The 22,787-nt window shown below is 43.7% G+C and overlaps 2 protein-coding genes across 4 annotated transcripts; one reads left to right on the forward strand and one right to left on the reverse strand.

Moving 5' to 3' along the window:
- Window positions 1-259: 259 nt before the first annotated feature.
- fam117ba (family with sequence similarity 117 member Ba) lies at window positions 260-7,731 on the forward strand (the record flags this gene model as incomplete). Its single annotated transcript, XM_080052961.1, has 10 exons — window positions 260-348; window positions 1,076-1,248; window positions 1,362-1,447; window positions 3,893-4,108; window positions 5,095-5,178; window positions 5,333-5,443; window positions 6,372-6,515; window positions 6,675-6,885; window positions 7,008-7,128; window positions 7,506-7,731. The coding sequence occupies 10 exons, from the start codon at window positions 260-262 to the stop codon at window positions 7,729-7,731; spliced, it is 1,461 nt and encodes a 486-aa protein (XP_079909087.1).
- A 160-nt stretch (window positions 7,732-7,891) lies between these two features.
- On the reverse strand, window positions 7,892-22,618 carry ical1 (islet cell autoantigen 1-like). Of its 3 annotated transcripts, XM_080052601.1 has the most exons (15): window positions 22,493-22,618; window positions 21,395-21,427; window positions 21,079-21,229; window positions 18,947-19,019; window positions 16,686-16,809; window positions 16,359-16,557; window positions 15,942-16,067; window positions 15,641-15,739; window positions 15,460-15,545; window positions 15,145-15,194; window positions 13,377-13,421; window positions 12,820-13,032; window positions 12,168-12,437; window positions 11,942-12,037; window positions 7,892-11,839 (listed from the first exon to the last, which is right to left on the reverse strand). In XM_080052601.1, the coding sequence occupies exons 2-15, from the start codon at window positions 21,400-21,402 to the stop codon at window positions 11,733-11,735; spliced, it is 1,647 nt and encodes a 548-aa protein (XP_079908727.1). In that variant the 5' UTR covers window positions 21,403-21,427; window positions 22,493-22,618; the 3' UTR covers window positions 7,892-11,732. The 3 variants fall into 3 exon arrangements, with proteins under 3 accessions (XP_079908727.1, XP_079908726.1, XP_079908728.1); XM_080052600.1 differs by having other exon boundaries at window positions 7,892-12,037; XM_080052602.1 differs by lacking the exons at window positions 7,892-11,839; window positions 11,942-12,037 and having other exon boundaries at window positions 12,242-12,456.
- Window positions 22,619-22,787: the final 169 nt, after the last annotated feature.

Genomic DNA, 22,787 nt, shown 5'->3' on the forward strand with positions numbered 1-22,787 from the left:
CGAGGGCAATAAGTGGACAATTGGGGAGGACAAAGAACACCCGGGGAATTCGACCCCAGAAAATACCTTGAGGTTGTTTAACATTTTGAATAGAATTTTATTATGATAAGGTGAACAGATTTGTTAAAAAAAATTGGGTTTCCCATGTGGGGCCCATGTGTTACTGAAACAATATGGGTCCCAGATAATGTTACCCAGTTCCACCCCATGCCCACTTTGCCCCCTCATATCCCTTAAGGGGCCCATAGAGTCAACCCACATGGGCTTCCCATCTGGGGCCCACGTTACTAAACACATATGGGGCCCACAGAATTTGCCCATTAGGCTACAAGCCCATGCCCACTATAGGTACCCATCTATAATAAAGCCCATTTGTAACCCATGTGGGGCCCACATGGACATGTTGGCTGGGGTATTGACACACACAACCAAATGTTTTTTCTGAATCAAATAAATCAAACTATGCAGGGATTGTAACTGCTGCGGAAGAAAACAATTAATGGACAAAAGTAGATCAACAGGAAATATTAATTTAAATATTCAGATAAAAGCAGCAGGGGAACCTACAAGGTTAAAGACAATTTCTTTGGCCAGGCTGACCATGCTACTAACAATATCGTGTGTGTTCCTCACCACCACAGGTTTAAGCCCAGAGTCACTCAATCAGGGTAGCATGATATCCATAAATAGGTTAGCTATCTATCTATCTATGTGTCTATTGTCTGTCTATGTCTTAGATTATCTTGCATTTCTTCTCTTTTGTTTTGTTGCATTGTTTGTAGGAGCAGGGATTTAAGAACTGTATAAATTGTGCACATGACAAATGAAGAAACTTGAACTTGGAGGTGGGTTAGGGAAGGATGCAACAGATTAACTATTTTACTTTGAAAACGGCAAACGGAAGTTGTATTGTTTATGGTGGCTGGCTTCACACTGGTCCCTCTCCCGTCGTGTCAACCGAGGCTAGCCCAGCATCACCGCCTTCTTCTTTCTATCCCTTCTGTATTTTTCTATCCTTCTCTTATTTTACCCTCTTTCCACGTCGTTTTCCCGACACCTCGCGACCTTCCACCAGGTGCAAAAACGCACCTTTCTCCTATCATAAGCCGGTCCTTTGGCGTTTTGTTCGGTGGCCGCTCTGGCCGTCTTGCCGCATCAGCCCGGGGAAGAGAAAAACATCCGTCCACCACGACGACGAGGAGGAGGCGGCAGGGTGCGAGGACAGCAACGCCCATTTTGACACCAGCTGTACCACTACGGCACAAGCGGATACGTTTATTAGTAGCTTTTCTATGTCTGCTTCTTCCTATTTAAGAGGGCTTTCCTCTCTTGTAGCGCCTTTGCTCCCACCACCCCTTTAGCATCCTCGAGTAACGGGCAGAATCAACAGGGAGTCGGGGCGGTGGAAGATCTCCATGCCCCCTGCACCTATATCGCAATACTGCAGGTGAGCTTTTTTTTTTCTCTCTCTCAATGCACACATATATTTAACCTCGACATCTTAAAGCCTGAACGATGCTCTTCTGAGAAGTATTGATGGATTTATTTCTGGATGGAGTTATGTTTTGACGCTGATATGTGTGGAGGGGGGAGGGGTTGCACGCTTGTCTCCCTGTAAACAAAATTGCTCTACATCATACTGTAGCCCATACTGTACACGCGATTGCATGGAGATTTTAGCCTTTTTTCATAATTAAAGTGAAGCATTTATTCTACTAAATGTGTTGGCCTATTTAATAATTCCTAGCTTCAAAATTGTGTATTTTTTTTCTATGCATGGTGTTTGCCTTAACCTGTTTTTTAATATCATTTGAAAACCCACCGATTTGCAAGATAAATGCATGTATCTTGTGTTGTGTGCTTGAAAAAAGCCTCTCATTAATTCCCATTAATTATTATGCATTTACATTAAAAATGCACAAATATGTCAGGTGAAGGCAGTTGTGCCAAGTCAGCAGCTATATTTTCTAATCCTTAAAGTAAAACATTTACAAAAATCGTTTATGTAAATGTTCTCACTGAACTATAATAATAGTAAATAGTGCAATATACTGTATATAGTAAATGGGCTATCCCATTGTGGGCTGAGTCCATACACTGCACAGTTTGTGGAGAAAACATTGTATTTTCCACCCTGTTTTTATTGCTTTCTGTGCAAGCTGATTGTCCCACTTCTGCTCCTGCAGGATCAATAAACTCTGTCTTGTGTTATGACTCATGAGCCTGATCTGCTGTGAATGGACCTCAGATGGTAACCAGAGGAGCTCATTAAAAAAGAAAGAAAGAAGCTTCAATCTATATTTTTCACAGGCCCAAAGACGTAAACATAGCCTATTAACTCTTACTACCAGTGTTACTGTTGCTTTCAGCCTACACTGCATTGTAGTGTCTCGCTGATCTGTGTGCACAGGCTGAGACAGGACAAGTGGCAGTCAAAATAAAGAAGCATTTTGCTGCTAGACTGCTGAAGCCCAAACCCCCTTACTCTCTCACACATTCACAAGCGCGGCTGCTGTGTGAAGATCAGGCGGCTCCCCCCGTTCCCTAGCAACAGCGATGTGCGCTGGTCAAGGCCCCTGCCAAATTTAGCTCCAGTGTAGACCAGAACTGCCAGTCAATGGCTGTGTGTGAGTACGCGTATGGATCCATCAGGCTGCATGTACACTACAGTACACTGTGTTTAGGCTTTGGTAGCTTTTCTGATTCCAAACATGAATGCATTATTCATCTTGCTAGGTTCTTTGCTTCCATTAAAATGGATTATATTGTTTGGGTGTGCACGTATGGCTTCATAAATGCTGCATTTAATACATTTTAGCTGCTGCTGTCTGACGTGGTCTGGTATAACCAATGGCTTATAGTAGCTAACGTTAGGTAGATATAGCTGCAGCTGACATAATTGCATCAGCCAGGATTTTGTCATTAACATCTTGTTTCTAGGACTTATTATAGTTATTACTGAAAAATTTAAATGTTTCAAAGTCAGTAACCTTAAGCCAAAGATGACATATTCAAATCGCTTGGTTAAACACAGAATGAATGGATGAATGAATTGTTTATTTCCGTGTCTGGCTGCTTCTTCACGGCCCATCCTCTATACGGAATCATTCAGACACATTTTTAAGTAAACATTAGTGCTGACACAAAACAGAAATAGATCCAAAAAAGGGACACATATAAAATAAGAAATTAAATTTATTATCACATAATAAAATTAAAAAAAAACATCAAATTCTCTCAATGTAGAAGTGCAAGAACAATTTGCCAAGTATACTAAATATTTGTTATGTTTGTTTTCTGATGTAAATCTAGAATAAGTCACCAGAATGTGCTGATGCTAGCCGATGCCCTGCAAGGGCCCATGGGTGTCAGCTTGTAAAACATGCTGCTGCAGCTCTGAATCGGGGTCAGCCGGGCAGAAGCCAGCACCTGCCCTCAGTGCCCCCCCCCCCCCCCCTCCACTCTGCTTTAAGCCCCTTTAATGCCATTAACCCGGGGGGGTCTGTGTGAGACTCAAAGGGGGGCATATCCGCTCTGCCCTGCACGGGACGGATTAACATCAACACACACACACACACACACACACACACACACACACACACACACACACACACACACACACACACACACACACACACACACACACACACACACACACACACACACACACACACACACACACACACACACACACACACACACACACACACACACACACACGCACACACATGAACCTAGACAGACAGACAGTGCAAAACAACCGTGAGCTTATCCTGCAAGGCCAGCTGTTTGTTGATGTGTTTACCATGTGTTGACAAATAACTTGTTTACATGTGCAAGCTGACCTTCCTCACTAGGCCTGCCTCTCTCTCTCTCTCTCTCTTCTCCTCAGACTGCAGCAGTGGCCTTAACCCCCTGCATCTCTCCGTGCTTCTCCTCCTCTCCCTGTGAGCGGCTCTGCTCCCTCATTCTCCTGTCGGGGCCCCGCCATCTCGTCCAGCTGTGGCCCTCACAGGGCGCGACCGCTGGCTCTCACCTGCCAGGTCCCTGGCCTCAGGACGACAGCCAGCACCAACACGCTTCCTACATGAGGGACAAAGCCACCCAGGTGAGTGCCTTGGGGTCAGGGTTCAAGTTCAAGCGCTAATATTCAACCAATGACATCAGTGTGCTATCATGCCTACAAATGTTGTTGCTAGCCATGTGGTTTTTGGCCACCTTTTAATTTTGATTTAACTTAATTTTTGCAGTTTTTTTGTTGTGTTTTAGTATGCTTTATTGAATTTGTTATTATGTGTTATTATATGTTTTCATTAACCACTTCTATAACCAGCCAGGTGGTCTAGTTGTATGTCATTGCTATTTTTGTCTATGTGCTAAATGCTTATTGCAAACCGAAATACAATATGAATCATAAAAGAAAATTCAACAAACGATGCACAAATAATGAAAATGTGTGTGCACTGAGAAGAGAATTCTGGTGAGCTTTACTGTAAGTCTGCAGGGTGCGTGCGCGCGCGTGTGTGTGTACGTAGGAGGCGATCAATGCAAAGAGGCTAAGAGAGATTGCAGACGGTTGCATCATTGCGCCACTCTGCCACTGACGATCACTCACACTCTGACTTTGAATCAGACTCCAGGTCAAAGCGAAGCAGGGAGATATTTCTTCAGCAGCATCTCAGTCAAGCAGCCAGAGCGTTCAAACACATGAACGAAAATGGCCCCTGGCGTTTCTTTCTGCTCTGTTTTTACAGCAAAGGGAAGACTCATTAGCACACATACGTTGTTGCTTTAGTAAAAAAAGGTTGTACGTGAAACATAAAAATCTTACGAGCACAATGACCTTACATGATTAAATAAGAGCCACCAAACAAACAAAAACTATAAACCAATGATTTGCATTATTTGTGGATTTTTAAATCCAGGCCAGGTCAGGACTTTTTTCCTCCCACGTGTCCTGCAATTTGACAGTTTGGAGCTTGTGTGTTTGGTATTTTTAGCTCTAACCATTGTGTGTGTGTGTGTGTGTGTGTGTGTGTGTGTGTGTGTGTGTGTGTGTGTGTGTGTGTGTGTGTGTGTGTGTGTGTGTGTCAGACCCCCAGGGCCTGGGCAGATGAGAGGAGGAGGGGCTCTCATAAACGCTCGGCCTCCTGTGGGAGCACCGACCAGCTTAAGGAGGTCAGTCGATTTTACTGATTTTTGGAGCCCAAAACAAACACTATGTTGAGACAACAAAAGAAGAATGCCTCTTCTGTGTTGAAAACATTCGCTGTTCCTTAGTATAATGCATCACTTCTCACAAGATATGTCTACATTCTGTGAAATGTTCCAGATTGCCAAATTGCGTCAGCAGCTTCAGCGCAGCAAACGCAGCAGCCGCCATCGGAGGGAAAAGGACCGCAAGTCCCCTTTCAATGGCAGCCACACCATCATCCAGTCACAGGTGAATAAGAAAAAACAGTGTTCTCGAGGGTGTGTGTGTTTGTGCGTGTGCGTTTGTGTGTGTGTGTGTGCCAAGTGGCTCTGTTTGAAAAAGTAAATAGGTTGTCTCCCTAATCTGGAGGCTTTTTAAGCACGTCCCACTTTTCCCTCATGTCCCTGTTTGGTTCTGGCGTGTGTGTGTGCGTGTGTATGTCCTTTTAAATTAAAATGTGGCGTGGGATTTTTTAGCGGTCTATGAAAAGTCAGTTAAATTGGGTACCTCTGTTGTTTGCTTCCCCGTGGAGAATGCTGGAGCGCAGCTGTCCTGCTGTCTGGGCCTCCCTATACGACACAAAGAGAAAGGAGGTCCGGCCCAGTTATCATGGAACTTTTTCTCTCACAATACCTCTGACAAGCTCATTGACTGGTACAAAGAGCCACTGGCCAGCAGGAGCACACTTACACACACACAGAGTAGCACAAAGAGCTTGCTTCCCCTTTGTAAAAACTTTTGTCCGCTAAAGGGGGCAGGTAACTTTACTTTGATGATCTAATTAATTATTTATTTTTTAATTTAAGGAGGGGAAACAGACCCTCAGTGCACAATGCTGCAGTTACTGTCCATAAGAAGCTCTTCCCCGCTCTCTTCATTTCGCCTTTTGAACGGTGCATGCATTCCAAATTCATTGTGTGGGTAAAAGTTCGATCTAGTAATGCAGGTGTTATTTGTTCCTTGCAATCAAGAATGCACTGTTAAGTTAATGATTCGTATCCTGGATATTCGATACCTATGTGTGTGTTACAAGTTCATCTGGGGTTTTTCTTACAGTGTGTGGGCTGAGCACTATGGTCAGAAATATGAAGTGCTGCTCACTACAACATTAGCTTAGAATCTGTATTAACCACAGCCACGTGACGTGTGTGTGTCTGTGTCTTATGTGTTTATGCAGTCACCTATGCCCAAGACCATCCTGATACCCATCCCCATATCCAAGTCTTCGGCCCCTCGTTTCCGCAACAGCGTGGAGGGCCTCAACCAGGAGATCGAACGCATCACCATCCAGGACACCCCGGAAAAAGAAGAAACCATCGTGGTGAGTCCAAACAAAGTAGTGTAATTAACATTTAAAAGTTTTTTTCAATGATACACACACCACCACTGGCCTGGGGATAAGAGGCCCACGTTGTTATTGTGACCTCATTTGTGTGTGTGTGTGTGTGTGTGTGTGTGTGTGTGTGTGTGTGTATGTCAGCCCCAGGACGTCCCAGATGGGCACCGCGCGCCCCCTCCCGTCCCCCCACAGCGCAGCAGCAGCACCCGCAGTATCGACACACAGACGCCCTCGGGGGGCGGCCTGAGCGCCAACCACAGCAACTGCAGCAGCCGCCCAGACTCCACCTCGCCCTCCTACCTCACCGTGCTCAGCGACATGAGCGGAGGGGGCAGCCCCTATGAGGACAAAGGTGACCCACACAGAAACAGACAGACACACACAGGACACGTGCTCGGCTTAAGTCGCTTTGAGTGTCATCTGATGCTAACCCTGACCTTTGATCTCCCTACCCCCCTCTCTGTTTGTCCTCAGAGCTGGGCCCCTACTCCCCGCTGCCTAAGTACGCCGCCTCTCCCAGACCCAACAACAGCTACATGTTCAAGAGGGAACCTCCCGAGGGCTGCGAGAAGGTCAAAGTGTTCGAGGAGTCCATGTGAGTACAAAGCTCCCCAAGTCTTAAAGCAATGTCCACACGTGTGGAAAAATTCCCGTTCACATGTCGGTGTTTTAGTAGATTTCTCCCAACAATGTAAAGAAACAATTGACAAAGCTGACGTAATGCCAGGCCAGTAGGTGGCGACAATGTATCACATCAAACTGCATTGTATAACATTGTGAGAATGCGCATTGAGCATGTTCTGGAGCGAGGGTGGCGCATGCTCGGTAGATTTGAACAAGAATTGCCAATGCACAAATTAAGGTGATGACGACAGAATTTCTCAAAACAAGTGGTTCGATTTGAAATAATTATCCTTAGTCTGTTTGTTTTTCCGAGGGGCTAAATGTGACCTGTTGCATGTGTGTCTCCAGGCCCAAACCTCTGCATGAGATCCCGCCCTTCCTGTGTCCCGACCGCAACAAGGTCAACTTCATCTCCAACAGCGGCTCCGCCTTCTGCCTGGTCAGCATCCTCAAGCCCCTGCTCCCGGCCCCGGACCTCAGCTTTCGCCCCGGGGTGGGCCTCCGGAGCCTGTCCCCGGCCCTCGTGCCTCTGTCAACCCAGCCCTGCCTCCTGGAGGAGCCCGAGACCTTCTAATGACCCCCACAACTATACTCACCCCTTACACACACACACAAATACACACACACACACACACACACACACACACACACACACACACACACACACACACACACACACACATTGGAAACTAGGAAAATCAACCCTTTTGCTCCAAAAAAAAAGTTAAAAATGCCTTCAGCATGCCAGCTAAGCTCTCTCTGATGTCCTTATCTTGTTGAAAAAAGCACTTCCCACTGCCTCTCCTCCTCAGACGACGACAACAGCGTGAGAGTCCTGCAGCCCCCCACTCTGTGTGGAGGTTTGCAACTATAACATTTCATCGCTTTCTTCTAACCTTCAGTGCTGGTTATGTTCCTGTTTTTTTTAAGTAGGAAAAGGGGGCGAAAAAAAGTACAGACTCTTTTAATTTCATCGTATTATACCATGGCGCCTTTCCACGGACATATCTCTTTTTCTATTTGTAGTTATTTCTCTTGATATGAAATATGCCTTCCATTACAGAAAAAAAATTAAGAAAAAAGGCCTCTGGTTTCCTTTGCGACCGAGAGTTTGACCACGGAGGCTAATTTTGGTGCTGCCAGACGTAAACGTAGCAAAACTTGAAACGGTCACGACAAAGGGCAGGGGGAGGGAGTTCAAAATGTGCCTGATATTTTCGACCGCTTTAGTTTCGCTAAAACCAGCGTAGTGCTCGGATCATGTTGCTTTTCTTTAGCATGATGCACATGATGTGTTAGCACTACGGTTGCCATAGATACACACAGAAAGGCGGGGATCAGCAGAACATACACAAGCAACAAACACACTGCAAACTAACACCCAGACATCTGTTTTGTACTTTTAACAGCAAAACGTGTACGAGCCGATGCCTTAACGTTAAAACTAACTAGTAGCAGAGAGCTAGACCCCTGCCCGGCTGGTGTGTATCTATGGGAAACACGGGCCAGGGCTATATGATATGATGTGTGCAGCGTGTTCAACCCGTGTCTGCTTGCCCCTCCTTCCCAAGCGCCAGCCTTTTCGCTCAGAAGTGTCCCTTTTGACTCCACCTCCATCACCACCCTCTTTCTGTTCCTCCTTTTTTTCCCAGCTCTCTGTCTTTCTCTCCTTTCCTTTCTCCCTCACTCGTCAACGTAATCCTGATTTTATCTCTTGTCTTGCTCTGTGTTGTTGTTAAAAATGTGTCCAGAAGAGAGCGGTGGGGTCTCCCTTTTGGCTTGCAGGGGCCCTGAGCATGGAGATGTTGATGAACCCAATTTTCGTAGGCCACAGGGGTAGATGGGAGTTTTAAAAGTCAGACACAACCCACCTTCTGTGTTATTAATATTTTTAAGTAGAGTGACATATCAGAATATACTCACTCAGTGTCGTTTGCCGGTTGACAGCATCTCCATGCCCGCGGGCCCATCTTTCCTGTATATGTCATTACTACTTGACTTGGCCTGCTGTGGTGGGATAGGAATGTACCGGATATGTAAATATAGAGGCACACTGTGTTTGTATTATCGGCTGACAAAGATATGTATCTGAATGACTCAACTATTGTACCACATTACTACCCCCCAGACCTCCCATCCTAATCCTGCTTTTCCTCCGCTGGGTACTGTGAATTTACTACATGTCTCATCATTGTGAATAATAACGTTATTTATTTATCAGGAGTGTAATTGGGTCTACAGAGAATTTTAAGAAATTGAGAATAGATTACATCGTCCATCTCAGGTTGTAGTGAATAGGATCCAACAGAAGAAAAAAAAAAGATACGTACTTCTCAGTGCACACTTAACAAAAGTCTACACTACTACAAGGAGAGCAAAACCAACAGCTGTTGCTATCCATGTAGCCTCACACACAAAATGCAGATTGATGTAAAAACCTGTAGCAGAGTAGAAGTGGAGAGAAGTGTGGATATCATTGTATCCCCTGACCTGATTTGGCACGAGTAACGTTTCTGAAACATTAAGAAGAGCGGAAAAGAGTTCAGTTCCAAAATGAGATATCCACTTGCTGAAAAACAATCATACCCACAAGCGACAAGTTCCTCTTTGTCGTTTTTTAGACGTCTGTTTACAACAAAAAGAGTAGATTCATACATATGTTTATACAGGTTTATTTCAGATACAAGTTTTTTCTTTTTTTTCAAAGTGGATAAACAGCATTTTGGAATGAGGCTCGACACAAGAAATACTCGACGAAAAAGATTCTTTGTTTGCTTGTCCAGTTTATTGAACAGAACTGCCAAGTTTTCATCTGTTAAACCCCTTGAGTGAAATAAAAAGGCATAGTTGAATTAAATAAAGCATTTGTGATTGACTTGAGAAATACATTATTTTTTGTGTAAATCAAGAGAAGACACTATAATACATGACAGTTCCTCTGCACTTATAAGAGCATCAGTAGTGTTTCGTTCTCCTGTTTTCCCCTCAGAAAGTCCATGTGTCACATTAAAATTGACATTTAAATGATAGATCATGTGTAGTAGGGGTGTATTCCCCACCACTCCCCCCCCGGAAAAAGCTGAGATTGATATTGTGCAGCTTATATAAAAAGATTTCTTTTTGTTGAGTTTTCCCACTGGACCGTGATCACCTTAGCTTGGGTGAGAGTGACTTACACAGGCACACAAACGTCACAACTGACTGGGGTCTCAGTCGGTGCATGTTGACGTCATATTCACATCTCGACAGATCATGTATATGTCACATAAAACTCTACACCTTCCTTTTGCATCGCTTCACCAAACCAATCCTTAAACATTCAAAAATGTCAGTCATGAGTTGTTTTTTTCCGCCCTTTGAAAACAAACTGTGGGTAAATAAAGCCACGATACGATATGGTAACAGTTCTCCAGTGTTGATTCCCATTCAACTATATATAATTCTTAAATACACAACACAGAGATTGAAAAAATAGACAGTATCTGACGGTGTTATTTTTTTATGGTGTTGCTATCATTTTTCAGTGTACTGCACGACAAAAACATTAGAGTTTTGCGTAGAGTGATATAATCCGACAATAAATACTTTTCGATGCAGCTCAGGCACTGTCGCAGATTTCTAAATGCTTAAATAACACACCCACCTGAAAATAATCCAAATTATTTTGTGTCCTACAAGAGACAAACTACAAGGTAAATATTTCACACCTGGCATTTTTTTCTTGGCTTTGGACTTGTGATTATGAAATCAAAACGACAGATTTCAGACACATCCTATTTTTTTTTTACTCACGCTCCATTCAGACAGTACAATCTGGGATGGTGTGGTGATTCCCTGTAATCTGACCCACAGTTCAGGCTGTCATAATGATTCCAACTAATGTCAAATCCATTGCGGAATAGTGGGGGAAGTTCCTTACTGATATCAATAAAGCATCACATTATGTGTCAAACTGATGGAGCCTTCAAGCTCCAGAGTTTGTGCAGGCCATCACAAAACCTGACCTAAGTCCATAGATGAAGGCTCAGTGAGGTCCAGGTTTCCCATATTATAATTATGCTCTTCATTCATTTGTGACAATCATGTGCTACCATACAAACATTAAGCAGTAAATATATATATATATTTTTTTCATTTATCATCCGACACACCACGCACACACCAAAACAACGCTAACAGGAACGAAACAAAGACAGAGGCGCACAGCACAAGGTTAGCACAAACCACACAAGGTTTGCTGTGTGCATATGAGTCAGTGGCTCCACGTAGCATAGAGTTAACAGTCATTGACAGAGCTGATGAGAGCGCTTAACACTCGACCGACAGTGTTTTCCCTTATCCGGTGTAAAATAACACCTTCCACTGTAACGCAAACATATGAGTGTGTGTATTTGCAAGTGTGGCTATGTACACGTCTCACCTGCTAACAGAAATACAGGCTTGTGTGTACGTTTATGTGTATTTTTACTTGGTCGTTGACATGAAAATGTGCCGATGTCCGGCATCCTTCATAGGGGAATCATACACTGCTCCGCACGCACACACACAAACACACATTAAAACACAAACAGAGCTTTAAGCGTTGAGCAGCTCGTCCTCGGAGCGTCCAATGGCGTCGGGGTTGGAGAGGGGGTCCAGGTCTGCAAACAGGTTGAACCAGGCCGACATGTCTTTGGATGCACCTGTAAACACACACACACACACACACACATACACATAAGACTTGCAGTCTAATAGTAAAGATAATCTTCTGTTAAAACTACAGCGAAAGAGGAAGAGCTCACCATCAGTTGCCGCACTTGGCGCCGGCTGTGCTAATTGGCTCTGACCAGGAGGAGGCTGCAGGGGTGGGGCTTTGAACATAGGTGGGGTTGACCAGCCTAAAAGAAATAACATAGCAGGGTTTAGGAGAGACCCGGTTATTCTCCAAGCACATTCTTCTGCACCGTAAATGTTGTTTTGGCCGCAGTGAGCCGAAGCCTCCAGCAGAGTGCAGTGTGTAGCTCTGACCTGTGGAGCTCAGACTGTGATCCAGCAGCTGTGAGGGCAGGAAGCCTGTGGGGCTGGGGGGGTCAGAGGGTTGTGGAACCACCTCTGCAGCACTGTGTGGGGGGGCGCAGGGAGGCCCAAATAGGCCGAACGCATCCTGCCACTCTCTGCTGAATTCCTCGCAGGCCCCCGGCCCCGGGCTCAGCAGGTCCTTGAGGAAAGCCATGTCGCCCCGCTCACCGTCTTCCTCCTCCGGTCTCAACCCCAGACCAGTGAGGGGGGGTGGGCCACCTGTGAGCAGACGAGAGCCCTGTTGTGTTACAATAGAAAAATAATACCTTTTTTCCACAAAATAAACTTAATTAGTCAAACATAGGCTCTAATGAAGGTCTAGAGACGGAAGGCTTGGCTTTATCAGCACATTTTTTTTATTTTCTTCTCAAAACACAGCATCTGTCAGGCAGGAAACAAAGCCCCCTTTGCACCAGCCAGGCAGACTGAATCCAGATCCAAAAGAGCAAAAGGAAAAGCAGGGCTGAAATCCCAGGAGAGGAGCCACGAGCCCACAACCAAGTGAAGCCATATTTGAAAGCTGAGAACCAGCAAGGCAGCTTGAAGTCAGAATTCACAGGTAGGAAAAGAAGAAGAAAAAGGAGAGAGCCGGCCTGTTTACCGGTGGCAGGCAGCTGTGACGGGCCGGGCTGGACACTTCCAAAGTCCCAGGGCTGGTTGGAGTCTTCACCCAGAAGGGAAGGCAGGAGCTGGGGCTGGAAGGGGACGTTGTCTAGGGCCGGGAGCTGCAGCACATCGCTGGCCATCAGCATCAGGTCGTCATCGTCCACCGACAGCCCTCTGAGGTCGTGCAGGGCTGGAGTGTTTTGATGCACTGGTAACAAAAGGATCATCAATCCAAGAGGCAGCCGATCCACAGTAAGAGACAGGAAGCCCAGTGCACACATCTGTGCTTTTTACACAAGTGCTGATCGCTATGGACAAAAGGCCAATAACACACACACAGATACACACACAGACAGACACGCACGCACACACACACACACACACACACACCACACACCACACACACACACACACACACACACACACACACACACACACACACACACACACACACACACACACACACACACACACACACACACACACACACACACACACACACACACACACACACACACACACACACACACACACACACACACGAAAACTCACCACCGTCTCTGCTTTGGCTCTGTCCATCACTGCTGTGGGACGGGTCTAGAGAGGAGGGAACATACAGTCAAGTGCGAAAGTTTGTGAACCCCTTGAACATTTTGGAATTTTATTTATTGTAACCATCATTAATTCATTTTTATCAATACCAGTATTTTTTATATGAAATAACAGATGTTTGTTTATCAATTCAACATTTTTCTTTTCCAGAAATCAATTGTTAAAACAGATAAAACAAATTATTTGACGAATGTTGTATGTGCAAAAGTTTGTGAACCCTGAGCTGCATTGCTTAAATGGAGCAGGTAAACACAATCAGATGGGCCAAATTGAGTCATGAAATGGACCAATGTAGTGAGAGATCTTTAGGGAAGAAATTGGGCGGCACTAGATACAACAGAGATAAAACCAGGTCAGTTTAGGCTCACCAAAGTGAACCCATACAGGTCAGACATGCTAAAAGGGGAAACAATCTCAGAGGATCTCAGGAATAGAGTTGTGATGCTGCACATTTGTCTGGGGACAGCTATAAATTATTTTAAAAAAAGTTTGAGCTCCATCGGTCCACCGTGAGGCAAATCATCTACAAATGAAGAGCTTTAAGAGTGACTGAACATCTGCCTAGAAGTGGACTTCCTTCAAAAATATCCACAAGCGCCACAAGATAAGTGATTTTTCAGTTAAAAGCCAACCCAAACATTACATCTGGTGATTTGCAGACCTCTCTTGCAGCATCTGGGACAGATGTGCATGGTTCCACAATAAGAAGAAAACTCAGTCAACATGGCTTTCATGGGATGGTTGCTGAAGAAGCCTCTGCTCTCAAAAAAGAACAAAACTGCTTGTCACAACTTTGCCAGAGAGCACCTGGAGATACCTGAAGTCTTATTCTGTGGACAGATTAGTCAAAAATTGAACTGTTTGGTCATAACCAAAACCGCCATGTTTGGGCAAAAACGCAATTCTGCCTACCACCTAGAGAACCTTCTCCCAAGTGAATAATGGTGGTTTCAAATTGTCTGCAAATCTCCAGGTGTAATGTTTGGGTTGGCTTTTACCTGAAAAATCATTTTTCTTGTGGCGCTTGAGGATATTTTTGAAGGAAGTCCACTTCTAGGCAGATGTTAAGTCACTCTTAAAGCTCTCCATTTGTAGATGATTTGCCTCACGGTGGACCGATTGAGCTCAAATTTTTTTTTATGAATTTATAACTGTCCCCAGACAAATGTGTAACATCAAAACTCTATTCCTGAGATCCTCTGAGATTTGTTTCCCTTTTAGCATGTCTGACCTGTATGGGTTCACTTTGGTGAGCCTAAACTGACCTGGTTTTATCTCTGTTTTATCTAGTGCCGCCCAATTTCTTTCCTAAAGATCTCTCATTACATTGGTCTATTTCATCAACCAATTTGGCCAACCTGATTGTGTTTACCTTGCTCGATTTAAGCAATGCAGCTCAGGGTTCACAAACTTTTGCACATACAACATTCGTCAAATAATTTGTTTTATCTGTTTTAACAATTGATTTCTGGAAAATATAAAAATGTTGAATTGATAAACAAACATCTGTTATTTCATATAAAAAATACTGGTATTGATAAAAATGAATTAATAATGGTTAAAATAAATAAAATTCCAAAAGGCTCAAGGGGTTCACAAACTTTCGCACTTGACTGTACATCATGGTTTTCATTCAAGGACTGTGCCAAAGTAACTGTAAAACAATTAACTTTTTCTTGTGTTTCAGCCTGCAGGTGGCAGTACATACTTGCGTCACAGGCACTTCCTGATGGTTTGTCGTCATCCAAGGACACCAGACTGTGGAAGGAGGAAGGAGGGAGGGGTGGAGGAAAGTGAAAAAGTATCTAGCTTTATCTAGCAGGCGAGACACGGTTTTGCTATTTTTAGCCGATGCAGTAGCCTCTATTTGATTTGGAGCTGCAGTCTCTGGTTTGCTACTGAAGCCATGAAACTACCGCATGGATCGCTACTGATCATCACGTGTTAAACACTGTTTGTTAAAACTTACGTGTGTGTGTGCGTGTGCGTGTGTGTGTGCGTGTGTGTGCGTGCGTCCTCTCACTTGTCTGTGTTGCTCTGCATAGCCTTCTCCTTCTTAGCCTGGTGTTTCTGTAAGTCTGTTAATTCCTCCAGTGGGTCCCTCAGGTCCTGTAGAAGGAAAGAAAACAGTACAATGAAGACCCATTTCACACTGTTGTTGCTGCTGCCTGCCTTGGATTGCACACTAATCTCTTTGAGTGTACCTTGAGTGTGGTGAACTGGTATGGAACGTGTCCATGGAAGGCCTTGTGGATTCCTGACATGGCATGGGCTGTCTTCTCCCAGAACTGCAGCAGAGTGGTCTGCCAGGACCGGAAAGAAAGAAAAGAAAGAAAGGTCAAATCAATGACACAGATGAGAAATACAAGCTTATACCACTGATGAAATAAATAAGTTAAAGTATGTCCCACTTGTATGCCGACTGCATCCAAACTACATTCTTTTTATAGTCAGGTAGTAAAATGAAAGAGTATGCGATTTGGAACGCAGGGACAGTGTCATTACCTGGTAGGTACAGAGGGAGTGGGACAGCATGTTGCAGCGGCTTGCTCCCAGCATGTCAACCTTCTGACACACGTCGTTCTTCAGCTTCTCAAACTGGCCCTTGGAACCTCTGACCTGGGCTTGGACCTGGAGAGACATTAACACACACACACACACACACACACACACACACACACACACACACACACACACACACACACACACACACACACACACACACACACACACACACACACACACACACACACACACACACACACACACACACACACACACACACACACACACACACACACACACACACACACACACACACACACACACACACACACACACACACACACACACACAAATTTAAGAAAATAAACAAATGATCAACCAGCCCCCTAATATACGCCCAAACAAGCGTGGTGGCACCTTGCGGAACTTCTCCAGCTGTTTATAGGTGTCTGGGTCCAGTTCTTGGGAGATGTCTTTCATCCAGAGCAGGGCCCCTCTGTACTCTGTGCGGGCCTTCTCCATACGAGTCACTGTCAGCAGTGTGTCTGCGATGGCGCGCCGCCTGAACGTCTCCACTTCTTGGTGCAGCCGGTGCAGCGGCGGGCAAAGGGCCATCCTGTTAGAATTGGAAAATACAATCAATAGCCTACACATTTTATGATTTCTCAAACTTTATAAAAAGGGAAATATTTTCTGTAAAATATCTCAGGGATCATTGGATTCATTTATCCTTTTGCGGCTGACCTCTGCTTGGCCGAGGTGCACAGGGCCTTGCTGGTGGCGTCCATCATGTTGCCGGCCTTGGTGCGATCGTGTTCGGCCTGGAAACGAAGGAAAAGGCCCAGCTCGTTCTCCTCCTGGGACAAGCCTGGAGACAAATAGTGGGGTTATATATATACAGTCATATGAAAAAGTTTGGGAACCCCACTCAGCCGGCATTATAATTGACTCTGCTTTCACAAAAAAAATATAAAAGTGGTGTGTCTTTAATTTACTAGGAACAGCTAAGTACTGGGATGTTTTCCAAACAAAGATTTTTTGAAAAGCAGTATTTGGTTGTATGAAATAAAATAAAATGTGAAAAACTGGCTGTGCAAAAATATAGGAACCCTTGTGCTTTTGTTGATTTTAATGCCTGTAACAGCATGTAAAACTGATGACTTTAAACACAAAGTTGGTTGGATTATGTTGTTAAGCCTTGAACCTCATAGAAATGTCTGTTTAATCATGAGAAAATGTATTTTAGGTGCCTAAATGCAAGTTGCACTTCTCTTTGACTCTCTGCTGAAGTGAGACAGAATGGGATCATCAAAACAGCTCCCAAAAGATCTGAAAAACAAAGATTGTTCATTGTCATGGTTTAGGGGAAGGCTACAAGAAGCTTTCCCAAAGGTTTCAATTGTCAATTTCGACTGTAGGGAACGTTGTCAGGAAATGGAAGGACACAGGCATAGTGGCAGTTAAACCCAGGCATGGCAGACCAAGAAAAAAACAGGAGTGGCGTAGGTGGAGGATTGTGAGAATGGTTGCACACAACCCACAGATCACCTCCAAAGACCTGCAAGAACATCTGGCTGCAGATTGTGTATCTGTACATCGTTCAACAATTCAGCGCAATTTGCACCAAAACATCTGCTTTTTATAAAGACCAAATAACTTAATTTTTGTCTCATCAGTCCAAAGCATTTTCTTCCAATATGAATCTGGCTTGTCTAAATGAGCTTTTGCAAACTCCATGCAACTGTATCTGTGGCGTGGGCGCAGAAAGGGCTTCCTTCTCATCACCCGGCCATACAGATGTTTTGGTGCAAATTGCACTGAATTGTAGAACCATGTACAGACACACAATCTGCAGCCAGATGTTCTTGCAGGTCTTTGGAGGTGATCTTTGGGTTGTGTGCAACCATTCTCACAATCCGCCGCATATGCCGCTCTTGTACTTTTCTTGGTCTGCTAGACCTGGGTTTAACTGCAACTGTGCCTGTGTCCTTCCATTCCCTGACAACGTTCCTTACAGTAGAAATTGACAATTGAAACCTTTGGGAAAGCTTCTTGTAGCCTTGCCCTAATCCATGACAATGAATAATCTTTGTTTTTAAGATCTTTTGGTAGCTGTTTTGATGATCGCATTCTGTCTCACTTCTGCAGAGAGTCAAAGAGAAGTGGAACTTGCATTTAGGCACCTAAAATACCTTTTATCATGATTAAACAGACCTTTATATGAGGTTCAAGGCTTAACAACATAATCCAACCAATGTTGTGTTTAAAGTCCTCAGTTTTACATGCTGTTACATGCATTAAAATCAGCAAGACCACAGGGGTTCCCATATTTTTGCACAGCCAGTTTTTCACATTTTACTTAATTTCATAAAACTAAATACTGCTTTTCAAAAAATCTTAGTTTGGAAAACATCCCAGTACTTAGCTGTTCCTGGTAAATTAAAGACATACCACTTTTATCTTTTTTGTGTGAAAGCAGAGTCAATTATAATGCCGGCTGAGAGGGGTTCCCAAACTTTTTCATATGACTGTATAAAAAGGAAGCTAGATCATTTATTAACAATGACTAAAAGTGTTTAGTTCCTACAACTCATTTTCAGATATGTAATCCAAGTGATGAAGTGTTTGGCAATCTAGGACTGCATTGTGCTTTCTATTTGTGTAATATTGTTCTTTGTGTATTACCTTTTTGATTTTTTTTTCACACAAACTACATTTAAAAAAATCAAAACAGCACAAGTCCTGCATATATTTAAAGGACACAGTGGCTTAAAGGCAAGGCAAGGCAAGTTTATTTATATAGCACAATTCAGACACAAGGCCATTCAAAGTGCTTTACAGGGGCAAGATTAGAATACATAAAACACATTATAAAACGAAGAGCAAACTAAATGAGAAACAAAGGCTCTCAGCTGTATGTCTCAACTCTTGACGTTATAACGTCTTAAATGAACACTTCCTATGGTTAGTCGGTGGAAAGGTGTCATGCTTTGACCGTCACTCACGTGTGATCCTGTGCTGGTACTTCTCGATCACCTTCAGCAGCTCTGTGCACGTGAGCTGAACCGAGCGGAAAAACTGCACGGACACACAACAACAGGCCTACTTAACATACTTCACACACACACACACACAAGATACATTGTCTCAAAACAATTCCATTTAAAAAAACCTGCATGTGTGCACTTGTATTTTGCAATGTGCAACGGTGCCTCTGTTCCAGCAAGGCAGCCTCTCAGTCATTTAACACAACATATGTTTCTCCACCCAACTGCCTCTCCCATCTGCTAGATAATGACGGTGACTTAACCATGAGAGTGTGTGTCATAGCAACATGGATTTTCCAGGCCACTCCAGTAGTGCTGTTGTGTGACAGAAATGGAAGACAGAGGGCTGGCGGGGGTCACATTGACTTTTAAGAGCCAGCTAGGGATGAAGGTAAGAGGAGTCTAATGCTGCCTGCTTCTCCCTGCACACTCAAGACTGTAGCAGAGTGGAGGGAGGAGGCGACTTGCACTTGTGTAGTTAAAGATTAACTGTAGAATAAACAGTCGCTACCGTCAGATTGTCAGCCGCAGCGCAACCAAACACCTGTCAGTGCCTGCTGTGAGCGCGTCATGGCTCCACTTGGATTGTAGATATCGAGTGAGATAAAAAAAACTGATCGAATTATCCAGATCGTGTCTATCTAATGGCAACTGCTCTGTCTGAGTCATAGCACACACACGCACAGACAAACACGCACAGTCACACACGCACAGTCACACATGCACACATAAACTCACACACATAGCTTTTTGTGCATGTCATCGTAATATTTTCCTTCATCATAAAGAGACGAAAGTATACAAAATGTCACCTTTTAAAAAAAGAAAATCTTGAATGCGCTCAAAGCAAAAACAGCTGAGTTTAATTTAAAGAAGCAATGAGGCAACGCTGTGATTGTAAACTTGATTAAAAAAATCCAGAAGCGGCTCCTAATTCAATCAGCACTGTTGGTTGCACTGCTGTGCTGCTTCCAACTAAAGGGCTCACACTCACGACGAAATCTGTAAAATAGATAGAGGAAAGCCAAAAAGGCAGATCTTTTGAAAATGTAAATGACTGACTTTCCCTTTTATTTAGCTGTCTTTTGTCTCACCAGAGATGAAATGGAGGGACAATGAAAGAAGGGAGGGGGGTGGGGGGGACAAAAGAGGCCTGATCTTGTTCCAGTGCAAACAAAAGGCCTCACAGTGTGTCTCAAGCATGTCCCCCAAGTCACAGGACGCTCCTGTCACGGCTATGTGCCAGCCAGCTTTTCAGCCAATCCAAACAGGTGAGAGAAATGACTGAGCGGAACAAAGTGTGCCCTGTTGACGTTACTTTCACAGCTGGGAAATGGTGTGAAACATCTCACGTATGATTAGGGACTCTCAAGACAAAAATAAACGGACATCCTGAGACAATGCTCTGCTCGACACTGTACTGAAAAACCTTCCGTTCAACAGCTACAACAATACCAACATGTTAGTTTACAACAGTGAGTTTACAAAAGTGAGAAAACCTCTGTTACAAGACTCTAATCACTACAGAATAAAGCTGTTTCTGAATGAAATCTAACAGACTTGTCGCACAAACTTTTAAACCCTGGTGCTATGTGTTACATGAAAACAAAAAGGCTCTGTGTGACAAGTTTGGCACCATAAATTAATTTTACCACAGTGCTTTCAATTTAAGATGGTTCACGGAGAATGTAATTCCACTGCAGTTATCAAACAGGAAAGGAGAAACCAAGTGTGTTCCCGGGGAAAGATGTAATCCGTAGGAAATGGCCACAAGTGGTAAAAAGTAGTCTGGAATAAAGAAGGAGAAGATGTGGCGAGTCTCTGCAGAGGAACATCTTTGATTAAGGAGAACAACAAAACAGTGAATCAGAAGGGGCATTGACTAGGGCGGAAAATAATTATGTTTTGATTTATTATGATGATACAATTATTCAATACTAAGAATTACATGTATAGCAAATCTGTTTGCAAACTAACTGCTGGCTCTGAAAATGTAAACAAATCCACCTCCCCTTAAACCACACAGTGCAGCTTTAAGTAACGGTGAAATGAAAGGAAAAGTGGAAGCACAGGCAGAAACTCTTTCCTACCTCCAACTTGGCGTCAACATCAGCGTCAGAAGCCACCACGTACTCATCCTCCTTCTTTCCCGTGGCTTTGATGAGAACCTGCTTGGTCTTCCAGAACTTCTTCTGCATGCGCGCCACCACCGAGCTGTCACTCATCATGTCGCTTGCGAACCTGTGCCAGAGGGAAAACACACCTCAGTCAGTGACCCTAGAGGGGAAGCCTGCCTAAAGTTTCTACCTCCTGGCTGTGTAAAACTAAAGCACTTTAAAATCAGAAGAATAAATGGCATGGCTACAGTCATTTGCAGTTTTGTGATTGTGAATTTACAACACGTACCCTTCCATCGTGGACAGTCAGCCTTGTTCCAATCTGAAAAACAAATTAAATAGCCTTTTCATGCATGGTGGTTACGACAGTGGTCAGCTATATTAAAGCTGTTTTTTTTGTAAATTCATGTTGTATAGTTGCAGTCAGAAACCGCAGTGGATTTTAAAATATTGTCACTAAGATTTGTAGTTTAGTTTATTTGTATGTCAGGGTTTTCACATAATATATTATTTTATCCATTTGTTTATCACACATGATGTATTACTTTAGTTGAGTTCATTAATTTCTTTCATAAAAACGAAAAATCCTGAGGTTTATTTTAAGGACATTGAAAAATGGCATTAAAGTATCAAGTTAAATAGACGTTTTTCCCCTTGTTTAAAAAGAAAAGCATCACTACACCCTTTCCCTACTGAAAACGTTGTTGAATGATTAAGATTAAGTTGTGTTACACTGAATGAATGTGTAAAGTAATTGAATAGCAACAGATTAACAATGCTGGTGTTTTTTTTATGTTGCTTTTCCTTTTCTGGGAGGGGGCATAGACTGTAGAAAAGAGGAAGGGACATGGAAGGGCAAGACAGATGTGACAGCTGTTTGTGTCCCCCAGCTGTGAATGATACCCAGCAGTTATCAAAAAGGGCTTTATCACAGAGGGCTATCTGTAGCAAGTCAGAAACCCATTGGTATCCAAGGGCCTAGAAAAGGATAATTAAATATGGGTGTTGTTAGGATGAGACACCTGCGCCTTGAAGGAGTTAAGGAGCATTGAGAGCCAGCTGGCAGTCGAGCAGGTGTACAGTTACAACCGAAAAAATGTCGCCGTAATGACAAGGAAAGACAGAAGAAAACGTGCCCCTCGTGACACGAATCAACAAAGTGACTAAATTAATGTCAAGTACCAAGGTGGAAATAAACGTTAAAGTATGGAGATGAAAAACCAGACATAAAACGTTAATGAAGGAGCTAGCAGTGTTTTAGCTTAGCAGCACCAGCAAGTGTCGTGGACAGAACAGAAGCACCTAGCGCACATTTCACCGGTCCAGACAGGTTTTTACGTTAAAGTGAGATGCTAAATTATAACATAATAGTTGTGTGTGCCTTTACCTTGTTTTTTCTTTTTTGTAAAGCTGTGTGAGCATCTATGCGGTGCAGCTCGGCTAGTCTCCTCTCCCGACAGCAGTCATAATGAGTCAGAGAAACAGGATATGCAAAGTAGCCGTGGCGCAGTTTGGGCACCAGAGGGCGCTGCTGTCAGCGCGATACCGAAGATCGTCTATTGTCACCATTGGCTCCTTCCACAGACTGAACTCAGTAATCCTAACCACCATGTCATCAAAAAAAAAAAGAACAGATGGGTGAGACTTGTTAGTACCTGAAGTCAGCTTGTTGAATCCCTCTG

This window comes from Ammodytes marinus (assembly GCF_949987685.1).
Source record: "Ammodytes marinus genome assembly, chromosome: 24".
Classification (NCBI taxonomy): domain Eukaryota; kingdom Metazoa; phylum Chordata; class Actinopteri; order Uranoscopiformes; family Ammodytidae; genus Ammodytes; species Ammodytes marinus.

Coding starts and splice junctions, on each gene's coding strand:
- ical1 (XM_080052600.1), bottom strand. Junction 16,558..16,685: donor TGCACCTCGGCCAAGCAGAG/GTCAGCCGCAAA, acceptor CAATTCTAACAG/GATGGCCCTTTGCCCGCCGC. Junction 12,038..12,167: donor TCACAGTCTGAGCTCCACAG/GTCAGAGCTACA, acceptor TATTTCTTTTAG/GCTGGTCAACCCCACCTATG.